Source organism: Neodiprion fabricii, chromosome 1 (genome assembly GCF_021155785.1).
Source record: "Neodiprion fabricii isolate iyNeoFabr1 chromosome 1, iyNeoFabr1.1, whole genome shotgun sequence".
In the NCBI taxonomy this organism is placed as follows: Eukaryota; Metazoa; Arthropoda; class Insecta; order Hymenoptera; family Diprionidae; genus Neodiprion; species Neodiprion fabricii.
The window spans coordinates 33,344,493-33,359,248 of NC_060239.1; the positions used below are offsets into that span (position 1 = coordinate 33,344,493).

Below are 14,756 nucleotides of genomic sequence, written 5' to 3' on the forward strand. Positions count from 1 at the left end.
ATAAAGGTAATCTTTCTTTGATTCTGCAAGGCTTGCTTATAGAAATCACACGATAGATGGTAAATCAACGACAAATACGAGCATTCGGCTAAGAGAAACAATGATATACATATACGTATTTTTCAGCCCAAAAGCTACAGCAAAACGATTCTTTATATATTTACAGTTGTAGATACAATAGACATGTTCAGTGTGGATAGTTTCAATTTATCTGGACTGATACGGGAACAACGATAGACACAATTGGACACAATCAGAATTTAGAATTGTCTACAATTACCGTAGTAATTTGCACAGAATCAGAACAAATTTCATTTTCATTTCCAAGGATCGTGCGATATTTCTCTTGTCTTGATAAAAATACAGAAAAGTAAGTGATCTGTGATGTTATACAATGATTAAAGTGACGTGCGTTGAGCTTAATCACACGAGTCACAGGTAATACCTATACTGTTTGTGCTAAACATTGTTTAATTGACTGTAAAACTTGAATTCCTTTTTTGTTGCCGTTTATTACATTCATTAGTTTATTTAATTTTTTAATACAAGAATCGGTATGACGTTGTACGATAACTATGTGGCTAGATTGAAAAAAAAAACGAGCACTGATAGGCGTTGCACACGATGGGAATGTAGGAAACAAAGAAAGTGATGTTGCTACATTAAACTTTGGTATTGTTATGAGTTAGTTAAATCTAAAAATCTTAAGTCAATAATAATATATACATTGGTGGCATAAAATGCATCGTAGTAATACAACATGATAGTTATTAATGCAAATGAATCCTTAAAAATAAACGATTTGGTTCAGCTAATCTACAACATGTTAACTTCAGCAAAAAAACTTCTTAAATCTTAACGAAAGCTAATGAAGGATCTGTAATAATGATTTTTCGTATGAAATTAAAATTATTATACAAAGGTATCTGTAACTATAAAACGTATGATTATAACTTTAATAGTAAAATACTTCTGTACGTAAAAAATGATACGTCGACGAACACAGTAGATATTTAAAAAAAAAAAGAAATTATACTTGTAACAAGAGAATGAAAAAATAGTATATATTGCGTGCGCAAAGAAATCAAGCTGGTAACTCTATGCAGCTTCAGCTTATATCGCTAAAATAAATTTGGCATGTGTTATAATAATCATTTTCTTAGTACATAGTATGATCCATTTAATTACACTTAATTATTCTCTTTCTCCTAGTTTTTTTTTTTCTTTTGTTTGTTTTCCATTAACTTTTAATAACAATAGACTTTTAAATATTCATCTATACACTGACCGCTATCGGGTATTCTATAACTATTAATAAATTAATTCATAAATATTTTGCGTTAACCTTCAAGAAGTATTCAAGTACCATCGTAGTTAGGACCTGCTCAAACGAAGCGCCGCAGCAGCAAAATCATCACACAATCACTATAACTGGACAACTTACTCGTAAATGACTGTGTACTTGTGTAACAAAGTAGCAGTACTGCCCAAAACCTCATGTCTAACATATTCCGTTGGTATGATATGGGAAACACCTAACATTATTACAGACATTTAACTATGTACGCTGAAGAACCATTTGTAAACCGTGGGTTGGAAAGATTTTCTAAACAGTATGTGAAGACGACACTAATACACCGGAATCCAAACTTAGCTACACATTTCTCTAACATAGTATATCTAGTTGGATCAGACCAGCGAGGCTCTAACAAGCGACAGTACTTAAAACCAGTGTGGATATCATATTGTACATCAGCTACAGGCTACGTTGTAGTTTTTCATTAAGAGGCTATCGCTTCTCTCAATATTCTCACACCGTTGATGTTTGTTGGTTGTTGTTCTCCAAAGCTACGCTACTCGAGCATTCTTTTAGCATTCCCCTCAGCCGTAAGATTTCCGTTGACGCTGCAGTTAAATCGGATTGAAGTTGAAGTTCCTTTTCACGAAGTCTTTTTATGTCTCGTTGACAAGTCTGGAAGGTAACGAATCATAATTATAGCATAACTTCTTATAAAAATTGAATAGTTCAAATCTAATTCGGATTAGGCGATTCTTTGAATTTACTTGAAATTCATTAAATTACTAAACTTACCACATTCTGTCTAAGCAGATCAAGTTTGTCACATTTGAGCTTAGTGACTTCTGTCCGCAGGGCTTCGGTTTCGGGTTCGCTTCTTTGTGGACATTGTGATGCTTCATGAGTCTCCGCAGAACTCATCGATTCGAGACCAGTATCGCTATCCGGATAAACGACGTGGTCCAGTTCAAGCTCGCTGTTCAGAGAGCTGTCATCGCTCTCGGACACGACTCTGTGCGTTTCGGATTTCTCCGTCATTCGCGGACAGCCGACCTCCCGCTTGTGAAGATTTTCCTGAGTCAAGTGCTGGAAGGAACTTTTCTCCGAATTATTAGCAGACTCGCGTCTACTGTCTGTATCGTCCTGTTGCAAAGTCGCCAAACTACTGTCATGGTTCTCCGTCGTAGAGTGACTGCTATCCTGACTTCCGAGACTCGGACTTCCGCGGTCCGAATCTCTCCTCAAAGTTAAATCTGGCGAGCTCAATGGACTGGTAGGCTCGATTGAACGTTTGCCTGATTTGCTTATCGACCGATTGCACGGTGGACTTGCCTCTGATGGACCCTTTTTCGGCATGTGTTGCGGTACGTTGTCCGTCGACGCATTTCGCACTCGCGATATCAGTGCCTTACGAACTGTGTCTATGAATCGGGATCCGCTGCCGCTGCTTCCGGATGCCGAGGCCTCGCTCGCTGCAGGACTTACCGGGCATGGAATCGCTCCCCCTCCCAGAAAATCGACTGTCTTCAATTGCAGTTCTTCGGTCAATGATTCCAAGAGCGCTGATCTGGTTCGCAACTGGATGACAGAAATACATGATAAGAAAACAGTCGCAGTGCGTTTCTCATCGTGTAACAAATTGTCAGAAAATAGTCAGATCTTGGACGAATGTACTGCAGTTTATTTAGGTTACGTTTTTGTAAATATGTGTATTAGAGAATAGGTAAGACAATAAATATTGTTTCGCAAAGCAAAATTTTTCGCAATAGCGTCATATTTATAAATTATATAGGATTTTTCTCGTTCAATTTTTACTCTAGTATGTGCGAGTAGGTATCATTTCCATTTTAAGAGAACCGTAAAAAAGCAAATACCACGGCAATTTTTCTGCACGAGGCGTAGTTTAAAAATATGACAAAAAAGCAATCAACGCGAACCGGGTATTTTTTTTAGAACAGACTGGTCGAAGCGGAAAGAGAGACGACGATGGAAAAACTTGACGGGATGTTCACTTTCCAATAACTGTGTACCTATACATCGAATGTTCGATTTACCTCGAGTCTAGCGAACTTTTCAGCCTTGTACGCTGCACTCTCGGCATTTACGAGCTTCGTGAGCAGAAACTCTTTGAACTCGACGCCCCTAAGTAGGACAGCAGGCTTGGGTAGCTCCGGTCCGAACCGTGGAACATCGTCACGTGCAGTCACGCTCACTTTGTACCTGAAAATAGCGTAACGTTAGCCGTTGATACCATGTATAGACCAGGGGAAAACGGATTATGTGGAGTACGTCAAACAATGAACGATCACGTACGCAAATAAAGAGGAGGAAAGAAAAAAAAAATTAATAAAAAAATTAATCGGAACATAGAAAATAGGGTAACAATGAATACCTGGTGTTCGGTGTGCATGGGTCGACGACCTGAACGACGATAAAAGCGTGGAGAAAATGGCTCGCGATCATATCAGGACTGAAGGGTGTTGGTTCCTCCTGGAATATGATGGCTACAATATCGTTACCGATGTGGCGTTTACGTTGTAGCTGTTGCGAGTCACCGGGGCTGAAGGGGAGGAGGGAGGCTACGTGAAATAGGACTTCACGCCCGCGAAAAACCTCGTAGACAGCCGAGTCACCGGTCTGACCGTGTCGGGTGTCCAATCCTCCGCGATACCTGGGATTAAGAGTAACGGGAACTTTATTAATTAGCTAATCGATCAGCCTAGTGGAAATAACGAGGTGGGTCACCGCTCGATATCCGATGCCGAGCCCCTAGACGTCAGTTTCATATTTCGCTAACGACCCTTGTCCACACATGGGTTGGAGTTCATCTATATTATTCACTACAGTCGCGTTTAGTCACATCGTGGGTTTCTGGTCGAATAAGGTAAAATGGGAAAACCTATGATGCGCGACTCTTTGCAACATTAAAAAAAAGCCTCAGTCTCCATACTCTCGCCGCATCCGATGAAATATCAAATTTTGCGAAATTCTTTCCACGCATTGAAAATTTTTATATTTCCAGAGAATCCATGTATAATAAGTCGAGAAAAAGAATTTAATATGTATATAATATATAATACACAGGTATAACATCGAGATTTGATCCTCTTGATATGTGCCTGGTACACACATATACCTGCCTGTAATATGCATGTAGGAGAGAGGCGGCGAAGCGCGTGATACGAGGAAATTGAGGTGAGTCATGTGGTCAGCTAGACGTCGGGATATGGTTAATTGATTGGTGGGGTACACCTAATTTTGGGCGGCAATTAATTATCATCGCCTAACCATGCTGCGGTTGATCAGATGGATCTGCCCCGGTTTTCACTTCAAGTTTAGCCGTACGGGCGTCTGACCTCAAAGACTCACGGAAGAATTGTGGCTAATACTGACATTATTCGCTGTATAACTCTACGATGTATATATAGCCTTCGGATAAAAAGTACAATTCGTTGTTTATAGCTTCAATTACGCACAGCCTTCGTGGACCGGACGAAAAAGGCTCGCTAAAACTTACAGCTCCCAGCTTAATCAAACAATTCCTTAAGCCGCCTGATTCAGCGGCGATACCAACCGAAGTCGCGTTATACGTTTATCGGTGTATTAAGTACCCGAAATACTTACGTCAACACGACGGCCGTCGATACGCGATAAAAAATTAAGCCTCAATCAATTTAACATATGAGGTCGACGTAGATTATGGACAAGAGGTAGACATATACGTCATATTGCAGCGTTTTACAAACGTTTATGTGTAAAATATATAATATACGTACAAGTATACACTATACTTGCACATGACTTGTAGAGTGTTATAATAATTGATATGTCTGTGCATGAGCTGAAAGTTTTTTTTAGTATTGAAAATAGGCGTAGAGTAGTGGAGTATATTGTAAATACAACAAGTAGTGGGTGTTACGCGAGTTTACTTATGCAAATGACCCTGCAGCACGACTTCGAAGTGTTGTGTACTTTCGAAATGACTTGCTCCGTCTTTTTTGTTTGCTACTTATCTATATGCAATACAGTTTGTCACCGCATACCTGTGGTAGTAGAGAAAAAAGGCTTTGTACATTATCGCGATACGCAAAGTTGAAAAATAAACATGATACTAGCGTATTTGCGCCGAAACATCTATTGTATACTTCTGTTTGCTAATCCAAATTTGGACCGTCCCTTCTAACTTATCGATCGTATTTCGGGTACACCTGACGAATATGTTACGCACTATGAACCGAGTAGTTAGACTGTAATAACGAAATTGACTTGACAACAAGGAATGACAAGCACGGCGTCTTGTTTCTTACGGAATTAATGAATAATCGAGTATGAGAGCTGCGTTCTAGCTGAAAATCGATTACGTTTCACAATCGACTGATCGATCCTGGATATAAACGAATATATACGAATAATAAACCAACAACGCCTTGAAACGAGGACGCGAAGGTAAGCACGCATTTGCTGTTAGTACAGGCCTACAAGTACAATAAGCGCGATAGAAATCGACGGTTATAGTTATCAAGAGCTGCCGGTAACGCGATGATGTTTCTGGGTCAATTGGAATCGAATAGCAATCGACAAAGTCGTTGGAATTATTGTATCCCCGAGCAGTTAGAAATCCTGTATAAGGCGTTATTCGTTGGTGCAAATTCCTTCGGACGAGGCTATGAGGCTGGCTTATACCTATTATACGGATATAACCACGGCGCTTCGACACGCAACACGTCGCTTCGACTTATAAGTATTCGTCTTTATCGTAGTGATGATGATAAAGCTGCATGTTAACCCTGTGTTGACGAAACGCTTGCCGATCACGAGCGATAACAATAACATTATACGCGAAGACTTACATGGTCGTTCTTATTATTCGAGTATCATTGTTAACCTATAGGTCATACTATTGACTTTCGTCGCTATTATCGATGAATTGCACCAAGTGCATGAGTAAATATTGTATTGCTTCGTAAAATTGTGTAGAAAGTGAGAAAAACCAAATCTTTGGAAAATTCGAAAGACAGCGAGCAAGCGAACTTGTATTATACCAGATTCTGTATTACAGGTGATACAGAAGTATAAAAAACTCATCGTTGGTCTGTCTTACAAATTTCATACCAGAACAATAATTGATTTATACCGATTTCGTCCAGTTACACTGAATTCAGTTTCATTTGCTCTCATTCTTGAGAAGAGAATTGAATGAGTCAATTAGAGCGCAAGAGTGTAGTACACGTAGCAAAGATTTTACGGAATTTCGCAACAAAGAGCGCGGCGTTGAGTAATCTGAAGTTATTTTTCGAGGGTAAGAGAAAAATAAGTGGTACAAGAAAAGGGAGAAAGTTTCGAGGGGGAAGTGAAACACAGCGATGAAGAGCCGTTGCCGCGTTTTAATGCGATTATCGGGGCCTGGTTTCCTACCCGCCGGCGTGGCGCGTCTCGCTTCTCACGTCTCGGGTACCCCGGGCTCTCAGCAAGAAACCCGGTTGGGCAGGAAGGCACAAACCGAGTAATTGGCTTCGCGGGCAAAATCAGCCCTTCAGGGCTCAGCAGATTCTCCGTTGCAGCGAGCACGCTTCCGGAGAGAAATTAGAGGAACTCTTTATCCAAACTCACCCCTTGTGATCCTTCAGATTTATCCTCTGACCGAGAAGAGCGAGAAATTCCTGGAAGGCCGGGGTTATCTGACGATTAGCGAAGAGCTTCTCCTCGGTCGTTTGGCCCGCTCGCTGATGGAGAACTCCGAATTTGAATTTCGAAACCAAGGCGTGCTCGTCGTAGCTGGCTATCATGGCTCCTGCGCCGGAGCAAATCACCGGTGTCAACGTGTTCACGGTCAGAGATTCGTTCAGCATCTGTGAAGTAAAATTACAATCACCTACTATTTTCGTTCCGCTTGCATAGATGCGATGTCGCTTCGTACAATAAAGTGCCTGCATATTGCAAGGAGAACCGACGCGATCGGCATTCGTCGATCGTTAGTAGAATAATTGAATAAAGTTTTGGCGACGATCGCCTTTTACGATCCACCCGATAAGCCCGACGTTCGCCGCAACACGGACAGTTTTACTTCGCGCATTTCAACGACGTTCTGATAATATATTGACCTCAAGATCGTGACGCGACAACCTCTGCAATTCCAATACTCGCGAACCGACGAGTAGGACAGGGCCAATGCAAAATTAAGATCTCAGTCAAGTAAGATGTATCTGGGACGCGGTCGCGGTAGAGAACCGCGTTGAGAAAATTGGATTCGCCAATAATTGATTTGCAGATATAGTCAGCAGCACGACCCGCGTTAATTAAAATCCCGATATGTATATTATAAGAGATTCGTTTTCATACATCTGACCTGAACACTTGTTTCATGCATGAATTACATTGTCAATGTGTAAAAAATCGTGAAAACTCGTGTGAATAATTGAGCAATGGAATCGTAAGAGCGAGCTTTATCGATAATCATATTACATTAGTTGTCGGTATTTCAGACTCTGCAGGCCGCGAGGTCCGCAGGCGAATTTTTATTTAACGAAGTACGCGAGATATGCAGCAGCAGTCGCCGCACGCGGCGGCGGCGCCGGTCGTAAACCTCGACGCAAAGCGCAAAGCGTAAGCAGAGACCCTGCAACAATCCTTCCTCGCCATTCACCGAGGCATGCATCGGTTCAGCTCCGATCCCAGCCCACGCGGGTCCGGCAGGGATCTTCGATTGTTTGAACTGGGTGCGTAGGACGCGGCAATGCAAATAAGGCGCGCGTAATGGGCAGAATTATCATCCGCCCCTCGCGGCTTCAAAGATCTCGAAAGACTCACGAGCCCGTATCTAGCTCAAGATAGAGGCGCGGCTCGTTTTCGTCTGTGTCATCGGTGTGTACAGACCTGGTCTATTCGGCACAATTTTTCGCGCGCAAGTGCGGCTTATTTTCTTTCATCTTTACGTCACTCATCGCCCGTCGTTGTGAACGTATATATAACGTCGATTACGTTTCGAAAACGCACCGCGGAACCAAGCAAGCCCCCGACATTCTAGTCCAGTCAAGATGGGCAAAAAATCGACCTCACTTTGCATTAATTCCGTTTTAGTTTTTTCTTGATTCAATCGTTGGGAGGGTCACTGGGGTCCTCAAACCAAAAGTCGACCAAATCGGTCCCTTGCTATCGCCGCCATCTTGAATTTTATGAAATTTTCTTCAATATCTCAGCCATTTTCAATTTTAACGAAAAATGGTAAAGACAAAAGTTGTAGGAAATTCAATTGCGTCATCAAAGCGAATACCTATCTTGACTGGATTATTCGTATATGCGAAGGCTACCAATTTAGGAATGTGCGATACACGTACACCTATGTCTGGCCGATCCAGAGTTGATCAAGCTATTGTCAATAATTATATTGCAATCCGATACGTCCACTGAATACCGAATGATTTATACTCCTACCTTACCACATATTATAACGCCGATGGCAGCCGAACGATAGAACGTTAAATTGTCGCGATATGTTTGTTTCGTTTATCGCATTGCTCAAATATTTGTCATGTTACTTATGAAAAGTCCATTAGTAGTAGGAAACGATATAAAATTCTGTAAACTTATTTACGTACAATCAAAGCATTTAACCTGCAATACAGTATGGATCAATTACAAACAATCAATTCTTCTCAATTCAGGCTACTTTCTTCTGCTATATACGTATAATTAATAGCAAATATACCGCTTAATTCATTGTCTTAATTTCTTATCGCCCGCATCTGTTAAGATTAATACTATCAGTCGTGCCGAAGTAATAAGACTCACCTTGACCATTCTGATCGGTGATGGGTTTGGACCGATCTCCGAAGCCGGTAAGAGTTTGTGCATAGAACCGGCTCGCAGTCTGAGAAATACTCTCCAGTGTTCTTCGCCGGCGAGAGATTCCGCCTTTACGGATACTAGTACCGGTCCATGCTCCGGGTCCCTTCCGACGAGGTTGACGTGCTCCTGTAGAAAAAGAGATGAACGTAAGGTTTAACGGCCTGCATTTTAAAACTGTACCAGTGACCGTCGTCACGTCCGTCCGTTCGTTCGGTCTATAAATGAAGCACACGCGCAGGCACACATCGACGCTTCGCTTTTTTACCGGCCGGTGGAAAGAGTGGGAATGAAAATATATTATACTGCACATGGAAGTTGGAAGCCCGTTGTGTACACAAGAGGTCAAAGGGTCAAGCAACTGTTACACACCAGTGGTGCAGTTTAATAAGAGTCATTCAACACCGAACCGCACACGTGTACGTGTATATAGGCGATGCGGTAGCCGACTGGTGTATAAGAAACGTTTCGAGACGCGGTGACCTGTCACTGAAACGCATTGCGCTCGTCGTCGGTGCGACTGCAGCATGCGTCTAAAAACGGGACAGTTCGAGGCTTGTAATTGCAACGCGACGCAACGCAACGGTGACGCAAGCGGCAAGACCGAGCTGCGTTATAACGCATCACGCACGTAGGTACGCGCGATGACGATGTCCGTAAAAATACAAACAGCAAAGTCCCCGCGCTGCCTGATTTTCCGTGCGAGCTCGTACCCTCGACTTTCTTGCTGCGGAACGAGTAAATAGCAAGTAACAATTAATTCATACTGTCCGAGCGGTTCTTCCTCCGTAGTGCTATTAGGTATATTTACTAAAAGCCGGGCTTTCCAGGGTCCGTAAAACGATACCAATATCCGCGAGTTTCTTCGAAAGCAAGCCTGTTTTAAGCGCAGCAAGTAACGGCTGATACAGGGATAAAGCCAACGAGTTTCGCAGTTTGCGCCGTCGTTCCGGCAGCGGGAAATTGTTAGAATGCGAATTGCCATCGTTCGGCGTCGTTTTCCTCGGGCTTTGAGCCACGGTTGAAAACGCGAAACTGTACAACCCCGTTCCCTGAACGTACGTACTTGCGCAGGACTCGAGTCCTCGTAACCAGAGCGCGTGCATTATGCATGCAGCATTTGACGCGGTGGACTCGAGGCTCGGGTTTAACGTTGTTCGGTAGCAATGCGAGCTGAGGAGGCTCCGATTTACACCCATTATAACGACCCTGCGACTGTTGCAGCATACCTACGTATATCCCGGACGTGTGGCTCGTTTCGTTGCGTGCGGGTCGATCTTGATCATGAACGGAGTACGGTGATCGAGGGTATGACCAATCCGTGCAATTACCTTGATTGGGTGAGGAGGTGAGGAGCAAACGCGAAACCGCCGTTGACAGAAGCGGAGATAAACGATCGGACAGCGGCGCGAAGAAAGAAAGCGTGTACCTAGCAGATACAATCCTTAATTAGAGCCAAACGGCGAACGACTGCGCGAATTAACTTTGCAAAACGATTATTACGGTAGAAGACTTGGATGAAGACAGTGACCCCTAGTTGGCCACGTGTTTCAGGATCCACAGTATACACCGAGGGAAAAAAGTCATTGAATCAACTAAATGTGGGGTCACAGACAGCGAGGTAAATATTTATTTGTGTCAATTCAAGATCTATCGGTCTGACAAAATGTTTAGTTGATTCAACTAAACTTTGCTAGACCAACAAAAGTATTTTGTTGAATCGAGTAAGTATATTGTGTTCGCCGGATTTAGTTGAATCAAACGCGACTCAAATAATCCTTTCTCTTCGCGTACAACTAATCGGAAACGGTGGTGAAAAGCGACCGGCAAAGTCAGTGTAACCCGAGATGGTAAACTTGGAGAAAATAAGACGCGATTACGTGGCCGGAAAGACGTGAAAATTTAGATTCGGGTCGGATAATCCCACAGCAAACCGGTACATGTAATTACATATATCCCATTTCCCGAGACGAGTTATACATGTAGGTATTACACATTATACTTATAAGCCGCGTCAGGCGAAAAACGTCTTCTCCCAACTTTTATAATCAATCGATTAATTCGATATATATATGTATATATAAAGAATCGAGGCGAAGCTGTACGTACGTGCCTTACATAATTCTAAGGGGAGGACCAACGAAGCGGAAGTATGTGGTGCAATCTCGTATCTGGGTCGACTATGTAATCTCCACCATGATTCACGCAATTACATATGATTACCTGCACCGCTCGTACAACCGTGTGTGACATATGCTTGCCTCGTGTACGTGCGTGCTACACGTACGTACATACCTACCAACATCGCAAGCGAGTGCCAGTCAGGCACTGTACGCAGTGTGAGTAACGCGATCGCTGAGCCATTGGGTCGGAGGAATGGATTAATTTCCTGGACTTTCGTCGTCGGTCAGTTGAATGGGAATGAAAATGGCGCGAAAAAGGAAGGAAGAAAGAGAAAAAAAAAGATACGCATGCAGCATAGAGCGACGGGGATCGGTCGGATCGATCAAACGATATTGTCTCGTTCCTTCCGATTGGTTCGCCGGGTTCAGTTTAGTGAGCAATGATAATAGCAGATATCGCGTCTATGCCCACTTCCAAGCCTCGACGATATATGTATACATGTATACACGCACATACACGCGTGTATATATACCATACCTACTTTATCGAACTATTGACGTCCCTATTTACAAAGCATCGAAGCGTACAGCGGTGGTCCTCCCCGCGGTTATCGTCCCGTATATCGGTCGCTCGCTCGCTTCGTTGGTCGGTTCGTTTATGTACTTTGCATTGCCGCATGATAGGCCAGCTGCCAGAGACTCAGGAGCGCCGTACGTGCGCTAAATGGTCATTCATGCTCCAATTTTCTTTTTTAATATTAGAATTTGATCCACAGTTGAAAATAAACTTTCATAATTCCAGTCATTCGGTCGTTCTCATCGATTCGAAATTCAATCTACAACTTCCGGCCATCGATGCTGAGGGCGATCTAATCTACATTTTTGCTAGTTTTTGATACAGAAGTTGGAATAATTTCACGTTTTCGGGTGTCAAGTTCAGCCTGGAAGAAGCGAAAGCGTATAAGATAAAGACAATCTGAGTGATTAATGAGCTGCTAGCCTTGACAAAAAGTAGTCTCATGTCGTGTTGTTATCTAGGTTAGTATCTCGGACCATTGACAGTGTTGCACGAGACCGAATTGTGTACCCATCCGTAGGTTTAATCATTTTCGAATAAAACGATGTCGACTGTTATACCACACTTCCTTTTCAGAGCAGCTGACAATTTTCTTCAAATCTGTCGTTCCCTGAAGAGTTTAGGTACAATATGCTCATACTTGGAAGACGAGAATCACATGGACTCTGAGGTTTTCCAGCAAAGGTACAGGTATACTCGTATAGGGGGTATAATATCTGCCATTATCATCCGATTCTGGTTATCTCGCCTGTCAAACATCCGTCAGAGTTTATGGCACTGTTGGGTAGGCCTGGATCTTATAATCCGGAAAAGGTTAACGATTACGGGATCGCGTGACGGAAGAAAATCCACACCGCACCCACACCTGCGACGTCGATACCCCCGAGTGTGTAACGCGTTACACCTAAGCCTTAAACGACACGCACTTGCAGGCAGCACCCGACGTTGCGTCAGCGTTTCCCCCTGACGCGTGCATCGCGGCGCGTGACGAATGGCGAGCCCTTATGCGTGTATATCCCCGTGGCTTACGAATCATCGCGGGTGACGAATATCTGTCGCTACTGCAGGGGCGGGAGTTTGTTTCAAGGAGTTTCGCGGTTCGGTCTCGTTAATTGAAGAGAGGAAACGAGTTCGCCGGTTTTAGGGGGCTGGATATGCGTCACCGTACACGGGGTTGCGAATTTAAGAGAAGCTTGAGCACAAACATGCGCAAACCCCCGAAGAGGTACCCATTCGAGTTGTAGATGGTGTAAACAACGAGTTTCTTAAAAAATCATTGCACTTGAGGTGAACGAACTTCCATTTTCTTCAGCATATTCAAAGTTGACTCACGAAACAGTCGTTGGTACAGTCGAAAAGTTTCAAGCTCTGGAAAACTTCAGTACATTCGCATATTTATGTACAAAAATCATTTAATCGGAACATATGGCCGGGTAAAAAACGTGCAGTATATAATACGGAATAGAAAAAAAAACAAAAAATGTAACACGTTGAGAGATCCGCTGAGTTGGGCCCCATGCGCCCGATCGAGTCGCGTGGGCTTGTTTAAAGAACTCGTTCTACTTTCGAGAAAACTTATATCCACACATGTATATAACATACAACGGAATGGAGGTGGGGGGCATAGCGTTGTCGATTCAACGCTACACACATGCGCTTTTCTCTCTTTATGTTAATAAGTTGTTTGTTTCGAAAGAGGTCGCGCAGCGTATTGTTGCTAGTGAAACATTAACGTTATTTTCCTTCACTTTGCGTATACAGCTTCGTCGCGCGTACTCTTTCAAAGGGAGTTGTTTTTTTTTTCACCAGCTATGCTTCCAGCTGGTTACGGTTGTACAAATGTGTTACAGACTTTCGACGTATGTAAGAATATTGCAAAAAACTTGAAACAATAATGATAAAACGAAACTTTTATTAATAACTTCCGCCCGTAATGCACGAATCTTTTTTGTTCTCCGAAAACGCTTCTCCTCGGCTCGCTTATTAATATTTATACATCTATACGTTTTCTCACAATGTTACGAAGGAATTTAATCATTCGCGCAGATTATTATGCAAATGTAAATACACTTATAGGCATATTCACATCCACACGACCTGAGGCAATCACGATTGTTACGATTATGTTACAGGTACGGAAGGCTCGAGAGCTCGAGTTGTGGATCATCGTTAATTTTAACGTCTGGCGAACACGGCATTCCTCACTTTTCGTTATTCGTCATTGCGCCCCATATTCCCAAGTTTCTCCGGCACGGCGAAAAAAAAATCATATACCCGCTATGTGCCGAGAGAAAAAAAAATCAAGAAAATATATAAGTGTAAAAAAATAATCGATTAAAACGACCGTTTATCCGCGATATATAATTGCAATCCCTCAACAGCGAAGATCGAACACGTTGAAGACTCTTCGCGCACTTTTACAACCGTAATTATCCGATCTGACTTATCTCGACGCATAAAGTGAGCAAAATTGTAGGTATTCCAAGAAACGCATAATAATAATTATATGCACGCAGGTGGTGTATTCTTTTTCCGCTCTTCGTCGTAAAACATTAAACAAGTCCCTTTTTGTTTTTTTTCTCATTCTCATTATCATTATACCGCGGGCATTACGCTGCACACCGCAGTGTACAGGGATGTACGTAATAACATAACGCCGGGTATGTTCACAGACCGTAAATAAAATTTCGGTAGTGGATAAAGACGATGAAACGGTGATTACCAAGGCGTAAGGCGTAAGGCGTAAGGAACAAAGGGACAAAGGGAAAGAATTTTTCGCACGAAGAGGTTGGAGGAGGTCAGGCGGGCAGCACCGCGGCACCGCGGCATCGTGTACTATCAAAACGCGACGAAATTCATCCGAAAAGTGTACGTACGCAAAGACAATAACAATTGTAGCAGAACGAAGACGACGAGC

At 42.8% G+C, this 14,756-nt stretch overlaps 1 protein-coding gene across 6 annotated transcripts in view; it reads right to left on the minus strand.

Annotated features, from left to right (window-relative positions):
- Nucleotides 1–1,129: 1,129 nt before the first annotated feature.
- The window catches only part of LOC124187998 (rap1 GTPase-activating protein 1), a 140,018-nt gene continuing 126,391 nt past the window's right edge, over nucleotides 1,130–14,756 (minus strand). For all 6 annotated transcript variants that reach the window (XM_046580235.1, XM_046580236.1, XM_046580239.1 and 3 more), the window contains 6 exons: nucleotides 9,086–9,268; nucleotides 6,908–7,146; nucleotides 3,690–3,968; nucleotides 3,352–3,517; nucleotides 2,093–2,875; nucleotides 1,130–1,972 (listed from right to left, as the gene is read on the minus strand). In XM_046580235.1, the coding sequence (XP_046436191.1) occupies nucleotides 1,811–1,972; nucleotides 2,093–2,875; nucleotides 3,352–3,517; nucleotides 3,690–3,968; nucleotides 6,908–7,146; nucleotides 9,086–9,268 (1,812 nt within the window). In that variant the 3' untranslated portion in view covers nucleotides 1,130–1,810. The remainder of the gene's footprint in view (nucleotides 1,973–2,092; nucleotides 2,876–3,351; nucleotides 3,518–3,689; nucleotides 3,969–6,907; nucleotides 7,147–9,085; nucleotides 9,269–14,756) is intronic.